This window comes from Nymphaea colorata, chromosome 10, assembly GCF_008831285.2.
Source record: "Nymphaea colorata isolate Beijing-Zhang1983 chromosome 10, ASM883128v2, whole genome shotgun sequence".
Classification (NCBI taxonomy): Eukaryota; Viridiplantae; Streptophyta; class Magnoliopsida; order Nymphaeales; family Nymphaeaceae; genus Nymphaea; species Nymphaea colorata.
In genome coordinates, this window is record NC_045147.1 from 13,362,978 (window position 1) to 13,385,929 (window position 22,952).

General features: G+C 38.6%; 4 protein-coding genes across 4 annotated transcripts; 3 read left to right on the forward strand and 1 right to left on the reverse strand.

Annotated features, from left to right (window-relative positions):
• Positions 1–69: 69 nt before the first annotated feature.
• LOC116262033 (kinesin-like protein KIN-1) lies at positions 70–6,215 on the forward strand. The gene is made up of 17 exons (XM_031641039.2): positions 70–266; positions 358–460; positions 558–601; positions 2,134–2,163; positions 2,272–2,394; positions 2,484–2,509; positions 2,653–2,734; positions 2,878–2,919; positions 2,994–3,027; positions 3,204–3,279; positions 3,723–3,874; positions 4,018–4,079; positions 4,150–4,241; positions 4,320–4,458; positions 5,260–5,442; positions 5,504–5,585; positions 5,732–6,215. Exons 1-17 carry the CDS (start codon positions 153–155, stop codon positions 5,902–5,904), a joined length of 1,557 nt encoding a protein of 518 aa, XP_031496899.1. The 5' UTR covers positions 70–152; the 3' UTR covers positions 5,905–6,215.
• A 1,616-nt stretch (positions 6,216–7,831) lies between these two features.
• On the forward strand, positions 7,832–12,228 carry LOC116262353 (ER membrane protein complex subunit 8/9 homolog). The gene is made up of 5 exons (XM_031641646.2): positions 7,832–8,156; positions 8,401–8,547; positions 8,770–8,829; positions 11,769–11,935; positions 12,032–12,228. Exons 1-5 carry the CDS (start codon positions 7,950–7,952, stop codon positions 12,060–12,062), a joined length of 612 nt encoding a protein of 203 aa, XP_031497506.1. The 5' UTR covers positions 7,832–7,949; the 3' UTR covers positions 12,063–12,228.
• Positions 12,229–12,545: 317 nt separating this feature from the next.
• Positions 12,546–16,926, reverse strand: LOC116262352 (ribosome-binding factor PSRP1, chloroplastic). Its single transcript, XM_031641645.2, has 5 exons — positions 16,524–16,926; positions 16,239–16,382; positions 15,818–16,069; positions 12,930–13,038; positions 12,546–12,854 (listed from the first exon to the last, which is right to left on the reverse strand). The coding sequence occupies exons 1-5, from the start codon at positions 16,815–16,817 to the stop codon at positions 12,721–12,723; spliced, it is 933 nt and encodes a 310-aa protein (XP_031497505.1). The 5' UTR covers positions 16,818–16,926; the 3' UTR covers positions 12,546–12,720.
• Positions 16,927–21,899: 4,973 nt separating this feature from the next.
• LOC116262723 (histone H4) lies at positions 21,900–22,449 on the forward strand. The gene has a single exon (XM_031642210.2). It carries the CDS (start codon positions 21,997–21,999, stop codon positions 22,306–22,308), a length of 312 nt encoding a protein of 103 aa, XP_031498070.1. The 5' UTR covers positions 21,900–21,996; the 3' UTR covers positions 22,309–22,449.
• The last annotated feature ends 503 nt before the right edge of the window (positions 22,450–22,952 follow it).

Here is a 22,952-nt window from a genome sequence, read left to right on the forward strand (position 1 = left end):
ACTACATTCTGTTCTTTCTCTTCCGAGGGATATTAGTGCCATTTATTAGAGCAAAATCAATTTCCAAAGCGGTCATATTAGCACAAGGCCATACTCCAGCACAAGAGCAAGACCACACTCTCACGCTGAAACTGGTTCGTTTGTTCTACGAGATGTCAAAAGTTACCGTCTGTGTTCGTTTCCGGCCTTCCAATTCAAGGGAGAAAGCAGAACGCGGAGAGTCCCCCAGCATCCAAGAAATAGATCAAGAAACCTTTATTTTCAAAGTATTGTACTAGCGAGACTTGCTTTCAATCCGTTTGGAACGCCAAATCTGATCTCATATTATTGTAATTTTGTCCTTCATGCTTTTTGCAGGACGATAAGGACGGAGAGCTCATGTTTAGTTTTGATCGAGTGTTCTATCAGGGTTCCACTCAAGCTGATGTCTTCGATTTCGTTGCCATGCCTGCAGTTCGAGGTGAAAGACATAGGACACCGATGAAGTTGTTGTATTCGTGAATTTTGAAGATTTCGTCGAAGTCGGTGTTTTACTCTGGTTATTTCATTCTTTCTAGACGCTGTGAGTGGGATAAATGGGACAATCATCACCTACGGACAGGTCAGTTACGGTTAGACTGAGATGTCTGAATTGTCAAATCCGTGGTGTGTGATCTCTAATAGCTATTTCTAATTGTTGATCGTGATTGAATGGGAAACCAGTGTCAGATACGTGTTTCTTATGAATGTTCACGGCCTAGATTCAAATATATGTATCCGAATTTTTACAGTTAGATTAGTATATGATTGTTTTAGACATTGTGGATCTGTAGTAAAGAGAATGCGTCTGTACATTTGGAACGTTGTTTGTGACTGAATAATTCCTAAGTTTGCATTCTTCATATGCGATCGTACATGGAGATGTGTATTTATCAGTTGGTTTAATCACAAACTTGAAGTGAAACTGTAAGCTATGCGGTACAGCATGTCATTGGAGGATGCTGACCCGACCTTGAAAAAAGAAAAAAAGGAAAACAAAGGATTGCGGTGAAATAGAATAGGCGAATTAAATCTTTACACTAAATTTTGGCATTCGCTCGTGAGGGAATCGAATAAGTACATCCAAGAGTGTTACTCTTCGTTTTACTTTTATTTTAGGGGTTGTTTGATGATTAACGCAAAAGTTTTGTTAGGCAACACATTCAAGATATCTTGTAGTGCTCATCTTCGTAACAACAGTCTTCATCTATCATGCGTTCAATAAAAGTTAGACCATTCAAAATCACCTGTAGCTTGGAAATTAATTCATGGAACTGTATACTTACATATGCACTTATTTCTTAATTTTTAGACTTAAACTGTTTGATCTGCTTTCTCTTCACTGTGGGAATCCTTTTTCTCCACTGAAGCACTGTTTGATAACTAGGCAAACTTTTTTGCTTTTGGCAAAACTTTTGTCAATGGTGGTGGTCCTACCTATTTTCTTGTTTCTATCGAGCAGGACAAAAATTTTGTTGAGCAAAAGTTTTGTCCTTTGGCTTTTTCTTATTTTGGCCTTTTTCTCCAAACGAATTTTTCTCTCGACAAAGAGGGGAAAACTTCTGTCTAAAATAAACCCTTCTACCTCTAGGATCTGCTTAATTAAACATGAAAACAGTTACTTATCTTTTGCCCTTCACTAGGCAGAAGATGAAAAATCATCACGCTAAGAAAGTTTGTCCTTCATTAAAGTGAATTGATCAGATAACTGACCCCATAATTTTATGTTTAAGAAAGAGGCATATATACATGCACAGTGGATCCATAAAAAATGCATACAAGCAACTTCACATAATTCGGTCCATCTCTTTGCTTATGTCTGTAAGCTTCTAGTTTAGGGCTCTAACCAAAACTTGGAAAAAGAGAAAATGGATGTGAAGCTTATTTACAATAGTGGAAGTTCCATGGATACTTATTGACTGATAATCAATGGTCTTGCTAATCAGATGCTTCAATTACCCCCCAACTGAAAGAGAAAACTTATCTGGATCTTGTCATGCTCCTCCAGTCATGTGCATCCATATACAGTATTTGTGTTGCAATATTGTCTTTTAGACTTTCACAGTCATAAGCCCATCTAAGATTCTAATATTTTTCTGCTCATCATGCAAACAGACTGGAGCCGGCAAAACATATAGTATGGAGGTTGGTTATTCCCATGGATAATTATGTCAAAGAGCCTAGCTGACATTTTTAATCAACAATATAATGTGCAGTGTATGTGTATAGAATTATTTTCTTCCTTTGAGCCAGGGCCCTGGTATATATGCTTGCGCTGAGGAGCAAAAAGGCCTACTGGTACGTGTAATAGAAGGGCTCTTTCAGTTCATTGAATCTGCTGGTGGAGAATCTGAGTACATTGTCAAACTCTCAATGGTAATAAAGCCATCGACAGCTGGTTGTCAGAGTTTTGGTAGCCAGAGTATTCACTGACAAAATACTTTTCCAAAAACATGTTCCTTCAGGTTGAAATATATATGGAGAAAGTAAGGTTAGTAGTTGCACGAAAGAATATTTTTATATCCTTTTAGTAATTGCTGATCTTAATCTATTTCCTCATATCAAAGTTCCAAATTTTTGCCGTTAAAAAAGGACTTTGAGCACCCCAAGGTTGTATCTGCTTGTTGTCAGCAGAGACCTTTTTGATCTGTCAAAAGGCAGCATTCAGGTTAAGGAGAGTAAGAGTCGTGGGATATTTCTCTCAGGAGCGACTGAGGTTAGATAGAATACTGTCTCCAAAATTTTCAGCTTCCAGTAAAATGATGCTTTCTGGAACCTTGAAATCATAAAGATAATTTTCAATGATTCTTTTCATAGTTTCTAGTCTCAATGTTGATTACATGGGCCTTCATGCTTCAGGTCTGTATTTCTGACACTAAGCAGGCACTGAAGCACCTCTGTGTAAGAATTTGCCTTAAATTCTGTTTTATCTCATTACTATCTTTACCTTCTTATTTGGAATTAAAAACTTCCAGGGAGGTATTGCTAATAGAGCTGTTGGTGAAACACGTATCCATAAACTCCAGCTTGTGCCATATTCTATGCTAGTGAGGCAAATTGTAGGTGTTTATCATGCAATGCTCTATGAGTACATGTTATACCTTCTGGTAGATGAAAGAAACTTGTTATTTTTTATGTTGTAAACTTAAGTTTTCCAGGCAAAATGTGATCGTTAACATCTGCAGAAATGAATTTGGTCAGTAGCAGAAGCCACTGCCTGTATATCATCTCTATTCAGCAGGGAACTCCCCAGAATACAAGGTATTTCAAATTCCTGATCTCTCTCTCTCTCTCTCTGTCTTCTAGTAAATTTCCTGAAAGATGTGGGTCAGTTTATTCTTATATGAGGTTGGCTCAACGACGCTGCAGTGTATACATACACCTGTTAGATCTCATCCATGAAAATGCTGGTTGGGGTGGATTGGTTCCTAATCCAGCCTTTGGTCCACTTATTAACTATTGCAAGAGTTTTAGTGACTTTTAAGTCGAAGACTCGAAAATAAGATACCATATGAAAAAAATGATAGTAAATTGGCATTGCATGCTCTGCTGTCAATTACCATTGCTTCCAAAGGCTGAAACTTGTAGTATTTTGCAAAGATAAAGGTAAGCACATAAAAAGTTGGAAATAACATAACAAGGTATGCTTTTATTTATGTCTATAGTGCAACAAGCATAAATATCTGAGGAACCATGCAAAACAGGGTAGAAACTGGAAAGCTAATTCTTGTTGACTTGGCTGGATCTGAGAAAGTTGAGAAGACTGGAGCAGAGGGAAAAGTTCTTGAAGAGGCTAAGACCATTAATAAGTCTCTCTCAGCACTTGGAAACGTAGTCAAAGCTTTATCAAGTGGCAGTAAGGCGTAACAACTTTGTTTTCCTGAAACAATGATCTCTCAATTTTCTTCTTTTCGTCATGTCCCTTATTATTTACTTTAGCTTGTGGACTATCTCTATTTTACCTACCTAGTTCTCTTATGTAACTTCTCATGTTTACAGGCAAAGTGAATCATGTTCCATACCGTGATTCAAAGCTGACCCGGATCTTGCAGGATGCATTGGTCACTCACCTTCTACTTACCCCTTATAACATTGTTATGCACAACTTCATCCTTTCTTCTTTGTTTGCAGGATGGCAATTCTCGAATTGCACTTCTGTGCTGTTGTTCCCCAAGCTCCTCGGATGCATCAGAAAGCTTGTCCACTCTCCGATTTGGTGCTAGGTATGCCATAGTAAATGGGACATGATGCTTTGTGGTCTTAAGATGAATCTTATTATTATGTTGTTCTACATTTTGCAGGACAAAGCAGATAAGGATAGTGTCAAAGGTTTCTTATAGTAAAGAAAGGAAAGACCCAGAGAATGTAGAGAAGGTTATTCTCAAGCAGGAGGGTGATTGTCCGTGCAAAAGTGGAAGTATGAACAGAATTATAAAGAAGGTAATTTGTCGAGAACAAGCTAGCAAAACTATTAACTCTTCTTTGTGATGCATGTTTTATTTACATGACGAATGATTTGGAGATGGTGTGGCTTGTTAATATTAGTGGTGTTTGATAACTGGAACACTATGGTAGTGTTCCATGAACCTGTCTCAAAGATTGGGCAAATTCATGGAACACTTTTACCTCATTCTCTATGACAGATTCATGGATCACTAATGCAGTGTTCTTGTTACCAAACAGCCCCTTAGGGATATATGTTGGTCATAAACATATCAATTCTGGGCAGAAAACTGTTCTTGCAGGCTTTTTAGTCCCTAAATCCGCAAGCCTCAAGTTTATTCATCATAAACCTATGTGTCTGTTTGCATGGTGAGTTTAAAAATGCCAAGCAACTGATGTCTTATCTACTAGTGCATTTGGCCGCTAAACACATGTCCAGTCTTGGCCAGTTGGTCTGTTCTCTTGGCTGGGGTGGCACTACCATGAGCAGGTGACGTTCACATTTTCTGTAACACCCGAAAAATTTAGTCCCGTATTGAATATTGTGAGGGATCTTCAAGGACTTATAAAGAGGGTTATTGAATGGTTCCCTGGATGTGGCCTTGGTGCAGAATGATGGAGTTCAAGATTTTTTACTTAATACAAATTGGTAGAACATATGCTACTATATGTTCATGTACTCTCTTTCCGATGCTGGACTTAACCTTCTTCGTAATATACTAAAGTTGTCTTTGCGAGTTTTTCTTCATGCTTTGTTGGGTTGGATCCCTTAGACTTCTTTGTCTTGGCATACAACAGTTACAGCAGTATTTGAAGGAGGAACATGTGAATTTGCTGGAGGAGATGTTAATAATGGAAGGTATCATATTCGACCCATCAAACTCAACTGAAGATCTGGAGTCAGTTTCTGAGGAAACAGACGGTCAGACAATTTCAGTGCTGAGTAACGAAGTAGAACTACTTCTGAACAGAGTTGAGAAGGTAACATGTATCTGCACCACTTGCAGCTGTTGTTGTTCCCTAACTTGTTTTCTAATTGCAGTTAACAAGAGAAAATGCCATTTTGAAAGCTGCAGCTGCATCCCATCGGGAATTCTCCATACAGTCTGCACTGCATCTCCTATGTGAGTTCAAGTTGGATGTTTTGCTCTGCACTAGCTGTTCCTTGGTCTTCCTTTCACATACGCACAGGCACTCACAAACAAAGGTCTGATTCATCACTTTAGGTTTTCTCTTCTGTAATAGACATGTGACAGTGTAGAGATTACAGGGGCTGTCATAGGAGATGGCTGGAAAACAGCATTGCTGCCATTTCAGTGGATAAGTGTCTGCACATGGGCTTTGATAAGGGATAGCTGGACAGCAGCGACCTTACCAGTTTGGTGGGCACGTTGGGCTGCGGATTCCCTATTTGGAAGGGCCATGCCAGAAAAAAGATTTTGATGGAGAAATACATTAAAGTTGTTTAGGAATAGCAGCAATGGGAGTCGTGAAACCATCTTCTTGCACCTTGCACATCAATTTACTTTGGCTCCAACCATACTAGAATCTGGTCTGGCCAAAGGAATTGTTCTCTGCATGTTCTAGCTTCGCTAACTCTTGCCACGAGCACAACCATGGTTGAGCTTATAAACAACTTGAGACAAACGAAGAGAGTTCTAGCTCGCTAGTGTTTCAAGACTGAAAAAATCATTAGTCGGCTAAGCTTTGGCCAATTCCTTTACGAAAGAATCCATAACTTTTCTAAAAGTTAATAACATTTGGGCGTTAAATTTATTATTTGAAACAGTTCAACGAGTTGCTTTACGTAGACTTTGAAGGGAATTAATTTGAACTATCGACTAACGGATTACTTCAGCGCAAATTGTGGTTCATCTATGCAACGCAAGACCGGCTATCTGGCTGGATGGACACCGATAGATCGCTACTAAATAAGGTACTGCATGTACAGAAAAATTATATAATATGATCTTAAATCAGGATTAATCTTCCTTTTCGTAGTTCAAATTCATGTCAAAATTGGCCTGAATTGAGTCGTAGCGAATGGATTTTATGACCACCATTTAAGGGTGCTTGCCTGTTTCATAATCGATTTCATCGAATGGCTGAATATGCAGGTTGGTAGGTTCGAATTTCCAACTATAATAACACTGGTTTATACTATTATTATTTAGATATTTAATTACATTTTGAAAGATAATAATTAATATTTTTTTTTCAGATAGAAAGGAAGAAAGTGCTTTGGTTAGTGAAATTTTACAGGAAAAAACATTGTTCTACGTGATAGGAGGAGTAATTCATCATATTGTATACAAGAGAGTCTCTTTTGATATCTTAGGGTTCATATTCCCGGCCATACTTTGACTTGCACTTTAGTGGTCTTTAATCAGATATTCAAAACTTGGCCATCTACCAGTGTCTATCCCAATAGTTGCACTAACACTCTCAAAAACAAGGTCAAAGACATTATTGTAGTTATTGTTACTATATGCTAATCTCAATGACACCAGAACGGTAAAGTCAGCTTAAAGCAGGGCTAGGTAACGGTTCTGCCTGGCCCAACATGATAAAAAGACGGGCTCCTTGGCTCATTGGTTCAGTAATCAGACTGTCCACAACTAGACTTGAGGCTCAGCATGGTGAAAAAAAATATGTAAATATAATTAATTGTAATGAAATATATATCGGTTGAATAATTTATTTTAATTTTATTTTTATATATAATTTTATCAAATCGAGTCAAACTAACCACATCCAATTTTATAACCGGAACCCAAATCAAATTGCTCAATCCCTCCCTTTTCCTTCAAAAAAAAATAAAAAGGATGGTGCTCAAATGACCCAGAAAAAATATCCACCTATTTTAACGTATGCAAAAAAAAAAATGAAATGGCCAATAGAAATCGATTATGCATAGGCTGTTTGCCAGGTCTTCGAAACAAGGGCATCAATATTTCCGGATTCGGTTTTCTGGGTGTAAACATTTCCGATTTGATTCGAAAATCTACTGTGGTCGAATTCTACGTAATCCAATTTAGACTCAAAATGGATCCCATCGCTTAGTCCAACTAACTTAAAATTTCACATTTGTAAGTAATTAGGTCGAATTTTTGTTAGATGTCAGTGAGATATTAGATTCCGAATCAAATTTGGTTCTAGAATTGCAAACTGAAGTTAATTAAATCCGATTACTACTCATGTCTGCAAATCGGTAATTGGATATATCCAATTTGTCCACATTTCTTTCCCTTCAAGCGCTGGAAATAAAAGTGGATCAGGTCAGGATCCACCACGGATGCAGGTCCAATTGGGAGCCACATCGGGTCCTACTCTCCTAGGCCAACACACGAGCCGGCACACATGATGAGCTCGATCTTCCGTTCCTTGATCGTGTTTCAGAGGGACGGAGAGAGACGGCGCTCTCTGCATCAACACCGTCGCCGATATAGAGGGCGAGAAGGCAAGGGGACAGAGGGCGGGTGGTGCAGATGGGGGGAGAAGTCAAATTCCAGCTAGGCCAGAACCCTTACATCAAGCTGGTGCTGCACGCCCTTAAGCACAGGGTCTCCTCCGTCAACGGCATCCTTATCGGCCGCCTCGACGACGCCTCCTCCACCGTCGACATCGTCGATGCTGTTCCTCTCTCCCACTCTCAGATCGGTCTCCTCCCCACTCTCGAGATCGCCTTAATTCAGGTTTTTCTTTCTCATTGGTTACCTAGTCCTGCCTCTGATTCTTTTTCCTTCTCGTCCTTATTTGCCTACCCAAGACTCTGCGATGTTCATTATCGGATCCTCGTTCTTCTCGTCTTTGGAGTTGCCAATTTTTCTGGGTCAATCCTGATTTGATGTTCAGGCATGAAGAGGGTTTGCTTTGGTAGCTTTTTTCCTGCTCTTCTGATGGTAGTGACGAGAGATAAATTCGGTGATGGTTGTGCAGGTTGAGGAGCTTTTTTCTGCTGATGGGTTGAGTGTAGTGGGTTATTTTCATGCCAACGAGAGATACGACGACTCGGAACTTGGGAAGATCGCCAAGAAGATAGGGGATCATATCTCACGTTATTTCCCACAGCCGGCTGTACTGTTGGTGGGTGCAAGCTCCAAATTGTTATTTTGATCATTAATGTCTTAATTATGAGCTTTTCTTATTTTCTTACGCCCTGTTTGGTTGGAGGGAAAGGGAGGGAAAGGGATGGAGGGAAAGGGAGGGAAAGGGATGGAGGGAAAGGGAGGGAAAGGGATGGAGGGAAAGTGTTCAAAGTGAGTCTCTCTTGTCATGTTTAATAGGTCTTTTTCCATTTCTTTTCAGCTGGATAACAAAAAATTAGAGGCATTGTGCAAAAGCATTCACCGTGAACCAGTAGTGCAGGTAAATCTAATACAGTACAATCTTTTTTTCTCTCCTCCCTGGTTGAAACTTGGAGTCAACGTGGTGTTTGAGTTCATGTCTCATATGGTTGAAATTGTTGTTTTAGGAGATTTCTTATTCATTTGGTTGAGATCTCTTAGAGATCAATGGGTTACATGATTTACCTTGTCGTAATTGTTAGTTCGCTAATGCATTGTCTGCATTCGAGGCATTTAGCTTCAAATAACTATGAGAGTTTTTCCAATCTATTTGTACATCAAATTATAAACTATGAGAAGATTCATACTTTGTGGTTAAGAGGCATTATGGTTTAGAGGCTGAATTTATTTTACTTTTCTGGGCATCTTGTACAAGTAGATGCAATTTGTTTTCCTTTGTTTCTGCTTACTGACTGACTGAAGGTTCTATTTATGCCTCGTACAATGCACTTCTTTATTGGAGAAGGTAGCTGTTGTGAAGAAGCCATTTTTGTGAAGCAATCTGTCCCTTTCCCTAGGGATAGGCAGAAGTACCTTCATTAGTAAAAGAAAACCGTAACTAAAGGTCAGTTGCACCAAATAGAACATAAAACAGAATAAAGCATAAATATGAAAAAGGGGAAAAGAAAGCTAGCAAATGGTCCTCTAGTTAGCTGAAAATAACAGAAAAAGGGAAACTTCCAAGAAAGAAATGGTAAGGGTCTTCCAGCTTTTCATTTCTAATTTTGGAGGAATGATTGTCTTAGTTAGGGCTTACCATTTATGCACACAAACCTCTTGTCAGGTTATTCCTTCCTTTAAAGCACCACTCTAGTGAAGCTGTTCTATTGTTTTTGTTACCTGCACTTCTCTTTGGATGGCTCTTGAAGCCTCTTAAGATTCTTATTAGATTCTCATGTTTTGCATTTCATATGCTCTTGTTGGTTCCTATATATATTTATATATATATTAAAGGATTCAGTTGCTTTATTTATAACACAATGTGTCATTTGTTTCGGAGCAATTTCGTACCAAAATCTTGAAATTTTCCAGGAAAATGATTGTTTTCCTTGCATGGTTGAAAAAAGCACTAAAAGTGTGATTTGCTGCATGGCCCAGTAATGAAGAGAAGTATTTTCTCAGTGAGCTCATTTTGCTGGCAAAATTGAGTCACACCTCCATCCCTACAACTCTCTTTGCTGGAAAATGTTTGCCACCTTGGATTCATTACTTGTAATAACTAATAAGTAATAATCAACTGAAGACATTAACTCTAACTCTTCACCTTTCTCTTCTTTTCTCTTCTCTCTCTCTCTCTCTCTCTCTCTCTCTCTCTCTCTCTGTTGAGGAGAGGCTGTAGCCCCTTCTTCCTGGTATGGTTAGAGAACCAGGCTTCCTCTCTCTCCCTCCCTCCTGTCCAGATATGCTTTTGGAAGGATTAGTCAGGTGAATTGCAGCAATTGAGTCACATTTTATGCCCTTATATTTGTTCTTTTGGGATACATATTCATTTTCTCACACCATGTAACAAACAGTATGCCAAAACTCTTACATGGAAGTAGATTCTTGGTACTCCTCACTTTCCCTGGATTATTTTACTTATAGGGAAAAGGAAAACTCTTTCCTTTCACTCTCCTTGAAGATAGAGAGATCAGTTAGCCAATAAACTGAAACATCATTCTTGACTATGATGCACCTATTTTTCAACCCTATCCTTATTGAAGCTTGAAGTCCTTGTGCTTTGGGTTTTCTTCTCAGAACCACCATTTAATGAAACCATTTCCTCTTATCATGAGAATCATTCTTCAATCAAACTGTTCACATGCCTCCACTTCTAAAAATGTAAGTGCGTTCAGTCTCCACCTTTTCATGGCGTGGGGAAGCAAGAGATTTGCCTGTAATTTTTGTATAACCATATGCACTATCCCATTGAGTGGCATAAATCTCAAGATTAAATCTCTAAACCTCTTTGTACCTTTTGCTGTTTGACTTCTCACTTTTTCTGTTTCCATCTTCAAGATATTTTTGCAGCATGTTTTGCTGTTCCTCTTTCCCTTCATTTAGTCAATCAACTTTTTGTTTATCAAAAGAGGAGTTGAGCGATTGATAGCAAGATCCTGGGTGAATCTCATAATTTGTACTTTTTGCATAAATGCCATAGCCATGACGCTCCTTAATTTGACATTTTGACATGCTTATAACTTCAAAGTTTTTTTTTGTTAGAGCAGTTAGCTTCTATTCGTTACCTAAGTCATTGATTGGTTAATGGAGTATCTCGAGCATCACTGCAAATTGGTAATTTTAATGTTTATGGGTAACATCTTGGGTATGTATTGCAGAAACATTCTTTTTTATTTGTCCCAAAGAGTGAAGAAAATCAGTAACTTTTTGGACTTGCCAACACAGGAGGTGCATGTTCACCATCATCTGTTCTTGTATCTCTTGGTGTAAAACTGCCAAAGAATCCCTCCTTTCCCACCAGGAAAGAATCCTTATAGCTTTAACCTTCCACCAATGGATGCACCTCTAGGGTGTCAAATACTAGCTGTCCTTCAATTAGGTCCACCTAGTTATGCCCACAGAGCCACTATGGACATCAGAATTTTTTTTTTTTTTCCAGATTTTATCTATTGGGTTGATATTGCTAGTACTCCCTCAGCCATATGCTAGTGCCTTTGAGATGAAATCAGATTTGGTAACTGAGTCCTAAGTCTTCGACTGAAGCCGGCTGTTCTCTTTGGAACATCTGAATTAGCTTAGTTTGAAATATTTTAGATAACCAGTCTAAGTCCACGATAAAATCGACGTGTGAATTGCATCTAAGAAAATCGGTGATTGCTTTTATGATTTTCTTTCTTTCTTTTGATCTAATACCTCGTTCGCAGCCTAGTTTCTCAGCAGAGTTGCATTGACCACACCTAGTTGGTACTGCATTTCCAGCCGCTAAAGGTTATTGTAATTTATGTGCTTTATGATTACCAGCTTTATACTAAAGATGCATCAAAAGGTTGGCGACAGGCCGGAATAGATGCTAGTGTGCAACTGACTCTCAAAGAACCTTCAGCAAATACGGTATTGTCTGATTTTATTGCAACTGAAAAGTATGAAGAGATCGTAGATTTTGATGACTATCTTGATGATATCAGCAAGTATGTATAGACAACGACACTACTTCTTTGGTTATATAATCAGATTGCAACAGTCTTGGTAATACATTCTATTTTTGGTTTTCTGTTGTTGCACAGGGACTGGTTGAACCCGAGACTGTTCAAGTAGAAACGTGGCATCCCCAATTAACGTTCTGCAGGTCCCATTGTGATGGCTGTTCTTTTTGCTGTGGTCGAGCGAATTGATGTTAATGATGTAGTGGAATTGAATTTTGAATATTGATTTTAATTATACAGGAGAATTGAAATTTTAATATACTTTCCTAGAATTGTAAGTTTTGGTACTCTGTAGAACAAGTTTACTTGTTACCGGCTGATTTAGGAATGTCCAATTTCTCGTGGTAAGGAAAAGGGTGAACTTATATGGTTACCGAGGCTGATGCCTATTTCAATCGCTGAAGGAAAGAAAAATGACGGGGTGAATTTAGGTAACTAAACGGTAGGCAGACTTTGTATGGGCGATGAGTATCTCAGACAACAGCCCGAAGCTAACTGGAGGAAATTTTGAAGTCACTCTGCCTTTCCAGTTTAGCTGTCTCAAAAATGTTCATCGTCTTGTCTTCAACTTATTTCGGTTCCTTATTAGCCCTCGGGAAGAAAACAGCCAGCATTGCATTAGGGGAAACGTCTGTTTTCTTGACAGAAGAAAAAAAAAAGTACAGGGCAAATTCTTGACAGAAAAATTGGCAGCCAGAGGTTTACAACAGAGGCAGGCCAACTGCTCTAGACGGGAAAAAAATACGAAAAAAACCTACTTGGCCTGCCTCTCATTCTAAAGCAACGGTCTCGTTCACTTTTTCCGTTGCCGTTGGTGCAGTCAATTTCTCATGTTTGCCATTGCCTTTTGGCAAGATTAAGCCATAGCCTCCTTCTTTTCTTTTGTAGACAATATTTATGTCTCCTGAACCAAAACCATTATTAGTATCAATCACGTGTGCTTCATTTGTTTGCAAAAGATCATAAAAGCAATTCTTACCACTCTCCTCATTGCGGAATGCATAGAAGTCATGATCTATGTTCTCCAATTGCTGTACGGCTTCATCAACAGTCAATGGAGGCATGTCAAAATATTTAGTTCGTACAACCTGAAACAGTGTTTTATTGTAATTAGGAGATGTAAAAGGCTGCATTACTTAATCTTCTAATATAGAAAATTTCACAAGTTTTAAAGTGCTGCTAAAACGAATAAGCTGCAGTATTCCAATCGCAGTCACTAGATTTTACTGCACAGGAAAACATAGTCTGGTGAAAAGCACTTCCCAACAATGCTATCCAGAAAGCAACCATTGATACTATCTAAGGCTGTTGCCAATCTTCTCTAAATACTACAACTACAGTTTAGAAAACAATATGGAAAAATGGCATGCTGAGAGCTTCCTAGTGGTGTTGTGAAGCCAACGGATGCAAAAAATACTAACTAGACAAATCCAAATATCAGAATATTAGAGGACGGGTCACAGCATATGTGCAATAAAAACAATCCAAGATACAGAATACACATGCAAAAGCATAAGTAGTAAAATAATTTGAACAAGCTTCCGAAAGCAATTCATCGAGGAGCATCATGCACCAGTATTAAAGCCTATGAGGTTCAAGGCATCCCCTTAATGCTATGCACATTCCAGAAGCTGCAAGAACAACCTCAGAAAACCAATTTATTTACGGGACTCATGGCAAACATGGAAAACTCTAATGAAGCTGAAGACAGCAACAGAACAACATTGAAGATGGCATATCCATGACAATTGACAACTAGAAGAAAAGAACATAAAACAAAACTTCAACAGGTTGAGGAAAGAGAACCAGCAAATGAATCCAGTAGATGCAGGTTTAATCAGGAAGCTACTTGCTAGGCATGGCATTCACAGAACATCTTTTCAAACAATGTACAAGGTATTCATTCATCTTCTTTATCAACCTATCTAAAGCCAACTACTAAGATCTCAAGAAATGAGACTTGCTTCTAGCAGGCTAGCAGCTTTGCAGATGATGAAAGCAGGAACTAAGCAACCTGGAAGAAATCATGATGATTTGAATAAACTTCTTCTCTTCCATGGTTTACTCCAAGATGACAACCCGTAGGGATTCCTTTAGTGTGTGTATGAGAATGAGTAACGGGATGTCTGTGACACCCTGTTGAAGGCATCTTGGCTTCGACAAAGGCATCATTTTGTTGCAAAAATTTTGTCCCCCAAGATGCAACAGAAAATAACTGAAAAAGGGCTTACAATATGATTGAGTGTTGCAGACACTGGGTCTATAACAGTTCAAGGAGAAATAAAGAAGAACAATATGAACGTGGTTCAGCCTTTGGCTTACATCCACGATCTCCACAATTTCTCTTAGAGTTGCAGAAAGTGTTTGTACAGCTGACATGGAGAGACTCAAAATACGTTTCGCAGTACTCCATCCATCCTTTTAAACATGCCCTTATGAAGTGCATGAAAAGGGGAGGGAAGAGTCTCAGAGTCAGACAGATTGTCTTGTGCATGACACCCATTCAAACATGTCATGGCACCCTCCACCATTTTCCTTTTGCTTCAAAGGGACGAAAAGACAGATGAAAATGGCGTCAGACATTGCAGTCTATTGCCCATCTCTGCCTTTTAAAGATGCCCTTAACGTCAAGGTGGTGAAAAAAAAATTCAGCTGCTTGACAAATTAGCATCTGGTCTTTGTAACGCTAACAATGAAGGAAGATGCATCATGGGAACTATATAACAACCTTACAATTCACAGGGATCTACATACACACATTTGAGGTTTATGTTACGAGGCCTATGGAATCCATTATATTTTTAAAAATGTTAGTAGGCATTAACCTTCCCATTTTATATTTTCACTGGATTTTGCATCAAAGATCAACACAGTCCAACTTTGTCAAGTATATCAGTATATGCATTGGTTCCACATAGATATTACCATATTAGATTACCAGAGAACATGTTCCGGAATTATTTCAACACCAATGGCAGAACGAATAGTAGCAGTTGCAGTATTACAAGTCCTTACTCTCTGCAGCCACCACAGTTTTGGCAAGGCTATCTTTGATGTCAAATTGCATTACCAGAACCATAATATGTCTTGCCTACAAAGATATATAGGATCTTGCTGGATTATCTTTGGAAGACCTAAATTCAGAAAAACACGTCTCAACAATTATCAGATATCGTCGTGGACAAAAGAAGTTAGTGATTTTCCCATATCCCCCGAAGACTTGATATCACAACCTAAATGTAATGGTCAGACAGAGCAAATCTCAATTGGAACTGTTATAAAAGCATTATCATAATGAAGGCAGGAAGTTTTACATTCAGTCGACATGGTAAAAAACTGTTTCACATTATGAAGAGATGAGGAAGAATCTTCAATGTTCATGAAAACCCAACTATATATTCTTGCCTAAGGGCACAGAATCCTCTTCGCCTTCGCGTTAGCGGACACCCCATAGAGACATGTACTTATAAAAGCTTTCTGTTGTACGGTTGTAACACTTCTAATAAAAGCTCATTAGTTGATACTAATATGATCAACAGCATTCTATTTCTGCAATCCTGTTGTGCTCAGTATTTTAGTATTTAGTGACAAGCCCCTGAAGCAGTTCATCATCAGAAAATTCAATCATATTGCCTTGCTTAAGCTCTATCGGCATCTTGCTGTAAAGTTTTACAAATAACAAAGGCAGAAATTGGAATGGAGGAAATAGCTTAAAATTGGAGAAGATATTAGGCCCTGAAAACCACAACCAAATTTGTATACTTTATATTCGCCAACACTAGAGTAATATGATTCAACCATGAAATAAGCAGCAGTATAAATTGAAAGACAGCTCAACAACACCGGGTCTGAGATCGACACACGAACCTTCTCTATTATATCTTCGGTCTCCTCCTCAGCAGGAATGGGTTGCAAATCATCAGCAACCATTTCTGGCTCGGGCTCCCGAACCTTAAGGCGGTTGAACCCTTTCATGTGTCGCCCATGATCAGAATCCTTTTCCTTGATCTTCCTCAGCTTCCTCTGTATAATTGCAGAAACTAAATCTATGCTCCCATATAACGATTCTGCGTCTTCTTCAGCTCGAACCACTCCGTGTTTTTTGGTGAACAGAGTCACCTAAGATTCAACATTTTAAAAAAGAAAGAGAACATTCAGGGAAATCATGAAACAGATTTCCAGAAAGAAGGCCAAAAGAAAGACATCGCAACAGTTGATGGGATAATGTGAACCTAGTGAAAGAACTAAAACAGAAAATTCAACCAAATGCCTTCAATTTCGTTACTACCTCGCATCTCCGAACTTTAGGGCCTCTTCCGAATTCGCCACCCCGAAGAGACAGCCGGACGTCGACTTCTCTAACAAGATGGCTGTGTTTCTGTACGGCCTTTCCCACCTTCTCCTCTATATATTCCTTCACAGAATCCGACAACTACACACCAAAAAGCAACAACACCGGAAAAAAATCAAAAACAAAAACACAAGTGCTTTAGAACAAACAACAGAGGAACCCAAAAAAGAAGAACAAAAGAGGAGGCAAAAACGAGTGAGAGGCAAAATGCGAGGGCAGTACATCTAGGTTCTTTCCTTGAATGATAAGACGAACGGTGGAGAGGGACCCGTCCCAGGAAGCCATGCAGACTACCCTTCTTCCTCCACCTTTGAGCGGTGATGGTTGTGGGCAGTTGAAGGAAAGTGAGAGCTCCTTGGGATGGGCCATTGATGAAATCTTCCATGGCAGCATAGAAGAAGACAAAGAGCTGGTGTTCAGATTGGTGGCTCTGCTACTGATGAGATATCTAATCGAAGGAGCGAAACCAGAGGAGGAAGAGCAGCACTGGCTCGAAGGTAATGCAGAAATCGCCATGATGCCTTTCAGATATGAGCTTCAAGATGGTGAGTGTTGTCGTTGAGATTATGGGGGAGGGGAGAGAGAGAGAACGGTGGCTTTGAAGGAGAGGCTATTTGGATGAGGAGGGAGATGGCAGCATCCATATCTGAATTGCATTCGGTGCATGTGACAGTGTCCTGGTGAGGCCCACAAGGTGATAAATATCTGTTGTAATTATCAATTGCGGAATCCGATCTCTCTCCCCCTTCCCAATGAATCATACTTAGACCCGATATCCGACACTACTTTAAATCAACCCGACAAGCAAAAGGTCTAACATATTGTTTTCATTTTTAAGAATCGACATAAGATCGGATCCACTTTCAGTTCTATATAAATATTTGATTAGAGAATAGGCATTCAGTTCCTTAAAGTTTGAAAGTTTTTTTTTTTTGACAAAGTTTTCATGTTATTCTTACTCTCAATGTTTAGGGCTGCTTAATCGTTGTGACGCTACCATTTGCAATCTAGATGAATAATATATACAATCATTTGTAATCTAGATGAATAGTATATACATGCGTGGTTGTGATGCTACCATTTGCAATCTAGACGAATAATACATACAATCATTTGTAATCTAGATGAATAGTATATACATTCGTGGTTGTGACGCTACCATTTGCAATCTAGATGAATAATATACACAATCATTCGTAATCTAGATGAATAGTATATACATTCGTGGTTGTGACGCTACCATTTGCAATCTAGACGAATAGTACATACAACCATTCATAATTTAGATGAATAGTGTATACAGAAGAAATCAAACTGATGACATACACAACAAAGATCAAACTGATGACACGGTGTTTAAACATTAATCAACTACACCAGCTATGCTATACTCTTTGAAGCAAGAGGTGGGATGTGTGGAAACTGACATTAACAAGACTCGACCAAACATCCAGAAGAAGCTGCATCCATTCATGAAGGTGGTTCAGTTGGTCCTGTTTTCATCACTGACTTCAAATTTGTTGTCAACTTGGGAAGAAAACATCACACTCAATTGTGATACAGACTGGCTCAAAGCCTTTAGCCAGGTCCATTGGTGGTCCAAATGCAAACGATGTGTATGTTTGCATTTGATGTAACTGGAGATCGGCCCAGAGCACTTATCCGATTTAGATATTTCGTTTTTAGACATCGAGTGGTTTATTCATGACAAGAAAAATGTATTTAATGCATTGAAGTTGGACCTTTTGGTTCCACGTCGAAGTTAAGAAGAGAATTTCACATTGTTGAATTTTGATGGGGAAAAGCAATGGGAGGGATGTCAATGCATGGTTCGGATATAATATGATGTTTAATATGAATCTGACTTCATGAAATTAGATCTAATAAGATTTTTTGTCCGACTAGTAAGTGAATGTGAATATGGTATGGCTTTTCTTACGTATTCATGGGTATGCTATTTTTATGGATATATGAATCCAATTGCATGAGATGGTTGTCCATCAACCACACGATCTCCATCCAAACATGGCCGGAGACATCTAGTCACATCTATCATTAAACCATGTTAAAATAGTTGTTTCAATTGGAGATACTGGGAGATAGGCTCCCCTATCATTTTATCATTTTATTGCAAACGAAGAACGTGTACAAAAAGAATGGATTTTAACATTTTGGATGTTGCCGGATGTATAAAATTTAAAATTTTGTTATTAAAAAACAGTCAATACATTGGTAGTAGCAACAATTTATGTGTGACAATGGTTTATGACGGTTTAAGCGATACTTTATAATCTTTTTGACAATGAATTATTAAATTTTAATCATCTAACAACCATACAACATGTGACAGCATTGACTTTTTCTATAGGGCCTGTTTGATGGGCATGATATTTCTTGTAGCACTGAAAATAAAATTCAAATTAAAAAAAAATTCCATCAAACTTCGGATTAAAAAAGTAACCATTGGGTTGTCTTTCCAATTTTTTTTGACCCCAATGGATGGAAAAAAAGATTCCAGGATGAAAAAAAGTAACAATTGGGCTGTCAAAGCATTCATTAACCCAACCATTCTCTTTTTTCATCTTTCATTCCTATCAAAACTGAAAAATTTATTTCCTGAAACATAAACCCAAAGTCCAGCAAGCACAATGGGGTTTTGAAAATCTAGATTTTGTTTCCATTTCTTCAATTCCTGAAATAAGTTTTTGGAAACTTTTTTCCAACTCCATATTTTCAATGCATCAAACCACCTCATAAAGATACTATGCATCTATCCCGTAAAAAGTTTCCATTATGTGCATCTGCATGTGGAGGCCTCCCCTTTCTCAAGCCCTTATTATTAGTGCAAAAACTCACTATATGTACCTCTTTGCCTAACAAAAGGTAGGCAATGTGAGAGAGAGTAAACCCATCTCTAATTGTCTCTGCCCACTAGTAAGTTATTGTTGTGACACACCAGTCTCTTAAAATTTCTTCACACTTAACTCTCACAACTATTAAAATTTAATGTGCTGCTGATTATGTGCCAATCTAGTTTTCATACACACTAGTTTCTTAAAATTATATATATATATATATATATATATATATGTGTGTGTGTGTGCCTGACCAGATATAAGTATTTTTAAACTTGTGCCCCTCCAACCAATTTTTTTTGGCTCCGCCACTGCCTACGGGTCTCCTATTCAAAAAAAGGAAGTGGAGAAAATTATTACCTCAAGTTGGATAGAGATAGCCGTTTGCAACATGCACACAAAGGCATTCTAACTTGGATAAATAGCAATTTTTTTAAAAGGACGTTTGATTTCCCTTAATCTAAAATCCTTAGGATTCGAGAACCGTGGATTTAAGATTGGACTATCCCCCTTCTGATCTTAAATCTGACTTTCTCAATGCAAAAAGACAAAAACAAGGATTTCAAGAGTGGATCTTAGGTTTGATCTAGGATCCTTAGATTGATAAACCATGGATGCCAATGTGGATCTTTTGCCATATCAGCAAAAATATGTCACATCAAACCTAAACTAAATGAATTTTTGCAAGAAATATCACATAATAACAGCTTTAATATTTGTCTCAATCATTAAACCGTTTCCCTTATAATCTTCTGAATATTTCCTAGAATATTCAATGAAGCACACCAAGCCCAGACTCTTAATTTGGCAAATCCTAACTTGTCTCCTACAGCATAGCATCAGTTTTTATATAAAAAAAGATTAGGAACCAAGATAACTAATCATTTATCCAATCTCCCTATAATTTTTTTTAGATTTTCAAAAATCTTTAATATGAAACTCAACTTGGTTTATGATAATGAAGTGTGACAATTAGTTAGTGTCCATTTTGATTGTCCTTTTAGGTGTGAAATGGAAGCAAGTTGTGAGCAAGTTAAATTAATTCGTCATACATAAGACCCATAGCATGGGTTTTCTTAAAATAACTCAACAAATAATATTGTACTCAGCTTCAACTTATTGACTTGTTCTTTAAGCAATGTATATACTCGTATAGCGGTTTTAGACCTCACTCTCTTCGTTCTTAAGCTTGCAAACAAACTTCCACACAACCTGACGCATTTTCCGTCATTTTTGTGAGTATGCTAAAAAACATTGCCATAGATCTCTTCAGTGGCGGAGCCACATGGTGACTGGTGTCGGCACACGAGTCTTTGATTTTTTTTTTTATCTTTAAATGAGCATCTTTAAATATTAGCTTCCAAATCCATCTTTGCTGCCTCCATTAACAAGAGAAAAAGGTGTGGGGATATTGGTTTCCTTGTTGAAGACCTCTATAACTCGACAACTTCCTTCTTGTCACACCCTTAAAATTTAGTTTTTTATTGAGTGTTGAATGATATTTTTCATGGTTCTAACCTTTTAAAAGGCCAGAATTGAAATTGCTAGAGAATGAGTTCCGATTCGCCAAACTTGGAGTCCAAGCACAATGTGAGATCATACAAAGTTGTTGTAATGGCATCAAAGCATGTCTTTAATACTCATACATATATACATGCACTGCACGGATATGTGTGCTTTAAGGGAAGGGAGGAGGGAAAGATTATAATACCATAAAAGTTTAATAATGTAGTATGAATTAGTTAAGTGATTAATTGTTTTGGATACTAGTTTCTAAGATTAATTTTTTTAATATGTAGCATTGGTAGAAAAAGTATGTGGCAGATGAGGCTTCCATGATACCCTTCAATTCTCGGGCTCGGGCCAGCCTGATGATAACTGGCCTGCCTATAGACAGGCTGTGTTTGGTATCAGGTACCAGCCGACGGCTCAGCCTAGTGCCCATGTTTATTCCATATAAGTAAGGAGTCATCTAAAAAGTACCAAGATTGCTTTTCAATAAATGAGGCTTTAAGACCCATTTGTTTTTAATAAAGTCACAAGAAATGGCAAGCTAAAGGAAAACTTAAATAATTTCTCACTCTTAAAAAGGTGGAAAAAAAAACCATGATACATGCTGGAATCGAGCAATTAAAATAAAGGAAAACTTAAATATTTTCTAAAGAAATGGCAAGGTAAAGGAAAACTTAAATATTTTCTCTCTCTTAAAACAAGGTGAAAAAACAAAAAAAAACCACGATACATGCTGGAGTCGAGCAATTAAAATAAGCGTCTTCCACTAAATCGGTCGTGTAAATTAGGCCAATAAGAAATGGATTTCGATAAAAACATGAAAACATTCTACTGCGATAAAACAAGATATACAGAAACATGTACATATAAAGGAACACAAATTTGAAAAAATGGTGACATTTTTTGTATGCCCGAAGACAACTGCCATTTTTGCGGACGCTATCGAAATTATTGAAAAGGACGAAGGCATTTATGGGAAGAAATCTTTTGCAGGGGAGACCTCGCAGAAAGCACAGGTAGCTGACTCAGCCGTTTCTTGACCGTCCATTATTTCCATCCAACCGTTCATCCGCTCCAGAACTCTTCGGCACGGATCGATGTTGGTAGCCGTCCATCTTCTCTAATCGAACGGCCAGAAGTTCTTTCCATGAGTAGGAAAAAAAAAACACGCGGGATCGGAAAAATTCGAAAGGTCACGGGCGTGCCGTTATTTAAGCGACCTCCCGCCCCCTCTCCGACTCCAATCTCGTGGCGTCTCTCTCCTTTTGTTTCTGCGTCGTCTCTCTGTGAAGAATCTCTGTTCGGAGGAAAGAGGAAAGGTAGCAGCGATGTCGGGAAGAGGCAAGGGAGGAAAGGGCTTGGGCAAGGGAGGAGCCAAGAGGCACAGGAAGGTGCTGAGGGATAACATCCAGGGAATCACCAAGCCCGCCATTCGTCGCCTTGCTCGCAGGGGAGGCGTCAAGCGCATCAGCGGCCTCATCTACGAAGAAACCAGAGGGGTTCTGAAGATCTTCCTCGAGAACGTCATCCGCGATGCCGTGACGTACACGGAGCACGCCAGGAGGAAGACGGTGACGGCCATGGACGTCGTCTACGCCCTCAAGAGGCAGGGAAGGACCCTCTACGGTTTCGGCGGTTAGAGGGCTTCTCTTTCCTTTGTTCTCTTCTTGGTTGGTTTTGCCCCTTTCGGTTGCTCTGGGTTGTAATCGTCCTTGGTGATGGGGACGTCTGAATCTGTCAATCTCAATCTGTTAATGAAGAAAACGCTTCGTTCTTTTTTATGCCTCTGTGTTTACCTTTCCATCGATTTCATCATTGGGTTGCGGTATTGGATTGGCGCAGAAAGGGGGACGTTGTGTCGTTTCCACTGAATATTTTTCTAATTTAGTTGCTTTAAAGTTGCAGTGTTGGCCAATGTATTTCTTGGCTACCTTCTCAATGTGCGAATCAGAGCCCTATTCTTTCATAGAAGTGATTCAAATAATTGTTCTGGATTGGAAAAATGATATTAGATTGGTCGTGTCAATTGGTTTGAAGTAGTTACTACTGTTAATTGAAAAGGAAGCAATCATTATTGTTCAAATAAGTAATCTTTACGTACGAGCTAAATTGTTAAATTCAAGCTCTGCAGTGTCTGATTGTGAAATGTCATGCGTCGCTTCTTTCGTTGTCTTTTCGTAGAGGCTGATGTGAAGCTGTTGTTATAGTCTTTAGAAAATGTTGTTTTACTTATCATATCCGATCGATGTAAACTATATTCAAATTGAATCAGGTTATGCAATGT

Bases quoted from the DNA above. Each gene is read 5' to 3' on its own strand.
- LOC116262033 (XM_031641039.2), top strand. From the start codon at position 153: ATGTCAAAAGTTACCGTCTGTGTTCGTTTCCGGCCTTCCAATTCAAGG. The intron at 2,735-2,877 runs GTTAGATAGAAT...TTCATGCTTCAG, and splicing joins TTCTCTCAGGAGCGACTGAG to GTCTGTATTTCTGACACTAA. The intron at 5,443-5,503 runs GTAACATGTATC...TTCTAATTGCAG, and splicing joins TTCTGAACAGAGTTGAGAAG to TTAACAAGAGAAAATGCCAT.
- LOC116262353 (XM_031641646.2), top strand. From the start codon at position 7,950: ATGGGGGGAGAAGTCAAATTCCAGCTAGGCCAGAACCCTTACATCAAG. The intron at 8,157-8,400 runs GTTTTTCTTTCT...ATGGTTGTGCAG, and splicing joins TCGAGATCGCCTTAATTCAG to GTTGAGGAGCTTTTTTCTGC. The intron at 11,936-12,031 runs GTATGTATAGAC...GTTGTTGCACAG, and splicing joins TATCTTGATGATATCAGCAA to GGACTGGTTGAACCCGAGAC.
- LOC116262352 (XM_031641645.2), bottom strand. From the start codon at position 16,817: ATGGCGATTTCTGCATTACCTTCGAGCCAGTGCTGCTCTTCCTCCTCT. The intron at 16,383-16,523 runs GTACTGCCCTCG...TTTGGTGTGTAG, and splicing joins TTCAAGGAAAGAACCTAGAT to TTGTCGGATTCTGTGAAGGA. The intron at 13,039-15,817 runs GTTCGTGTGTCG...ACACTGTTTCAG, and splicing joins CCGAAGATATAATAGAGAAG to GTTGTACGAACTAAATATTT.
- LOC116262723 (XM_031642210.2), top strand. From the start codon at position 21,997: ATGTCGGGAAGAGGCAAGGGAGGAAAGGGCTTGGGCAAGGGAGGAGCC.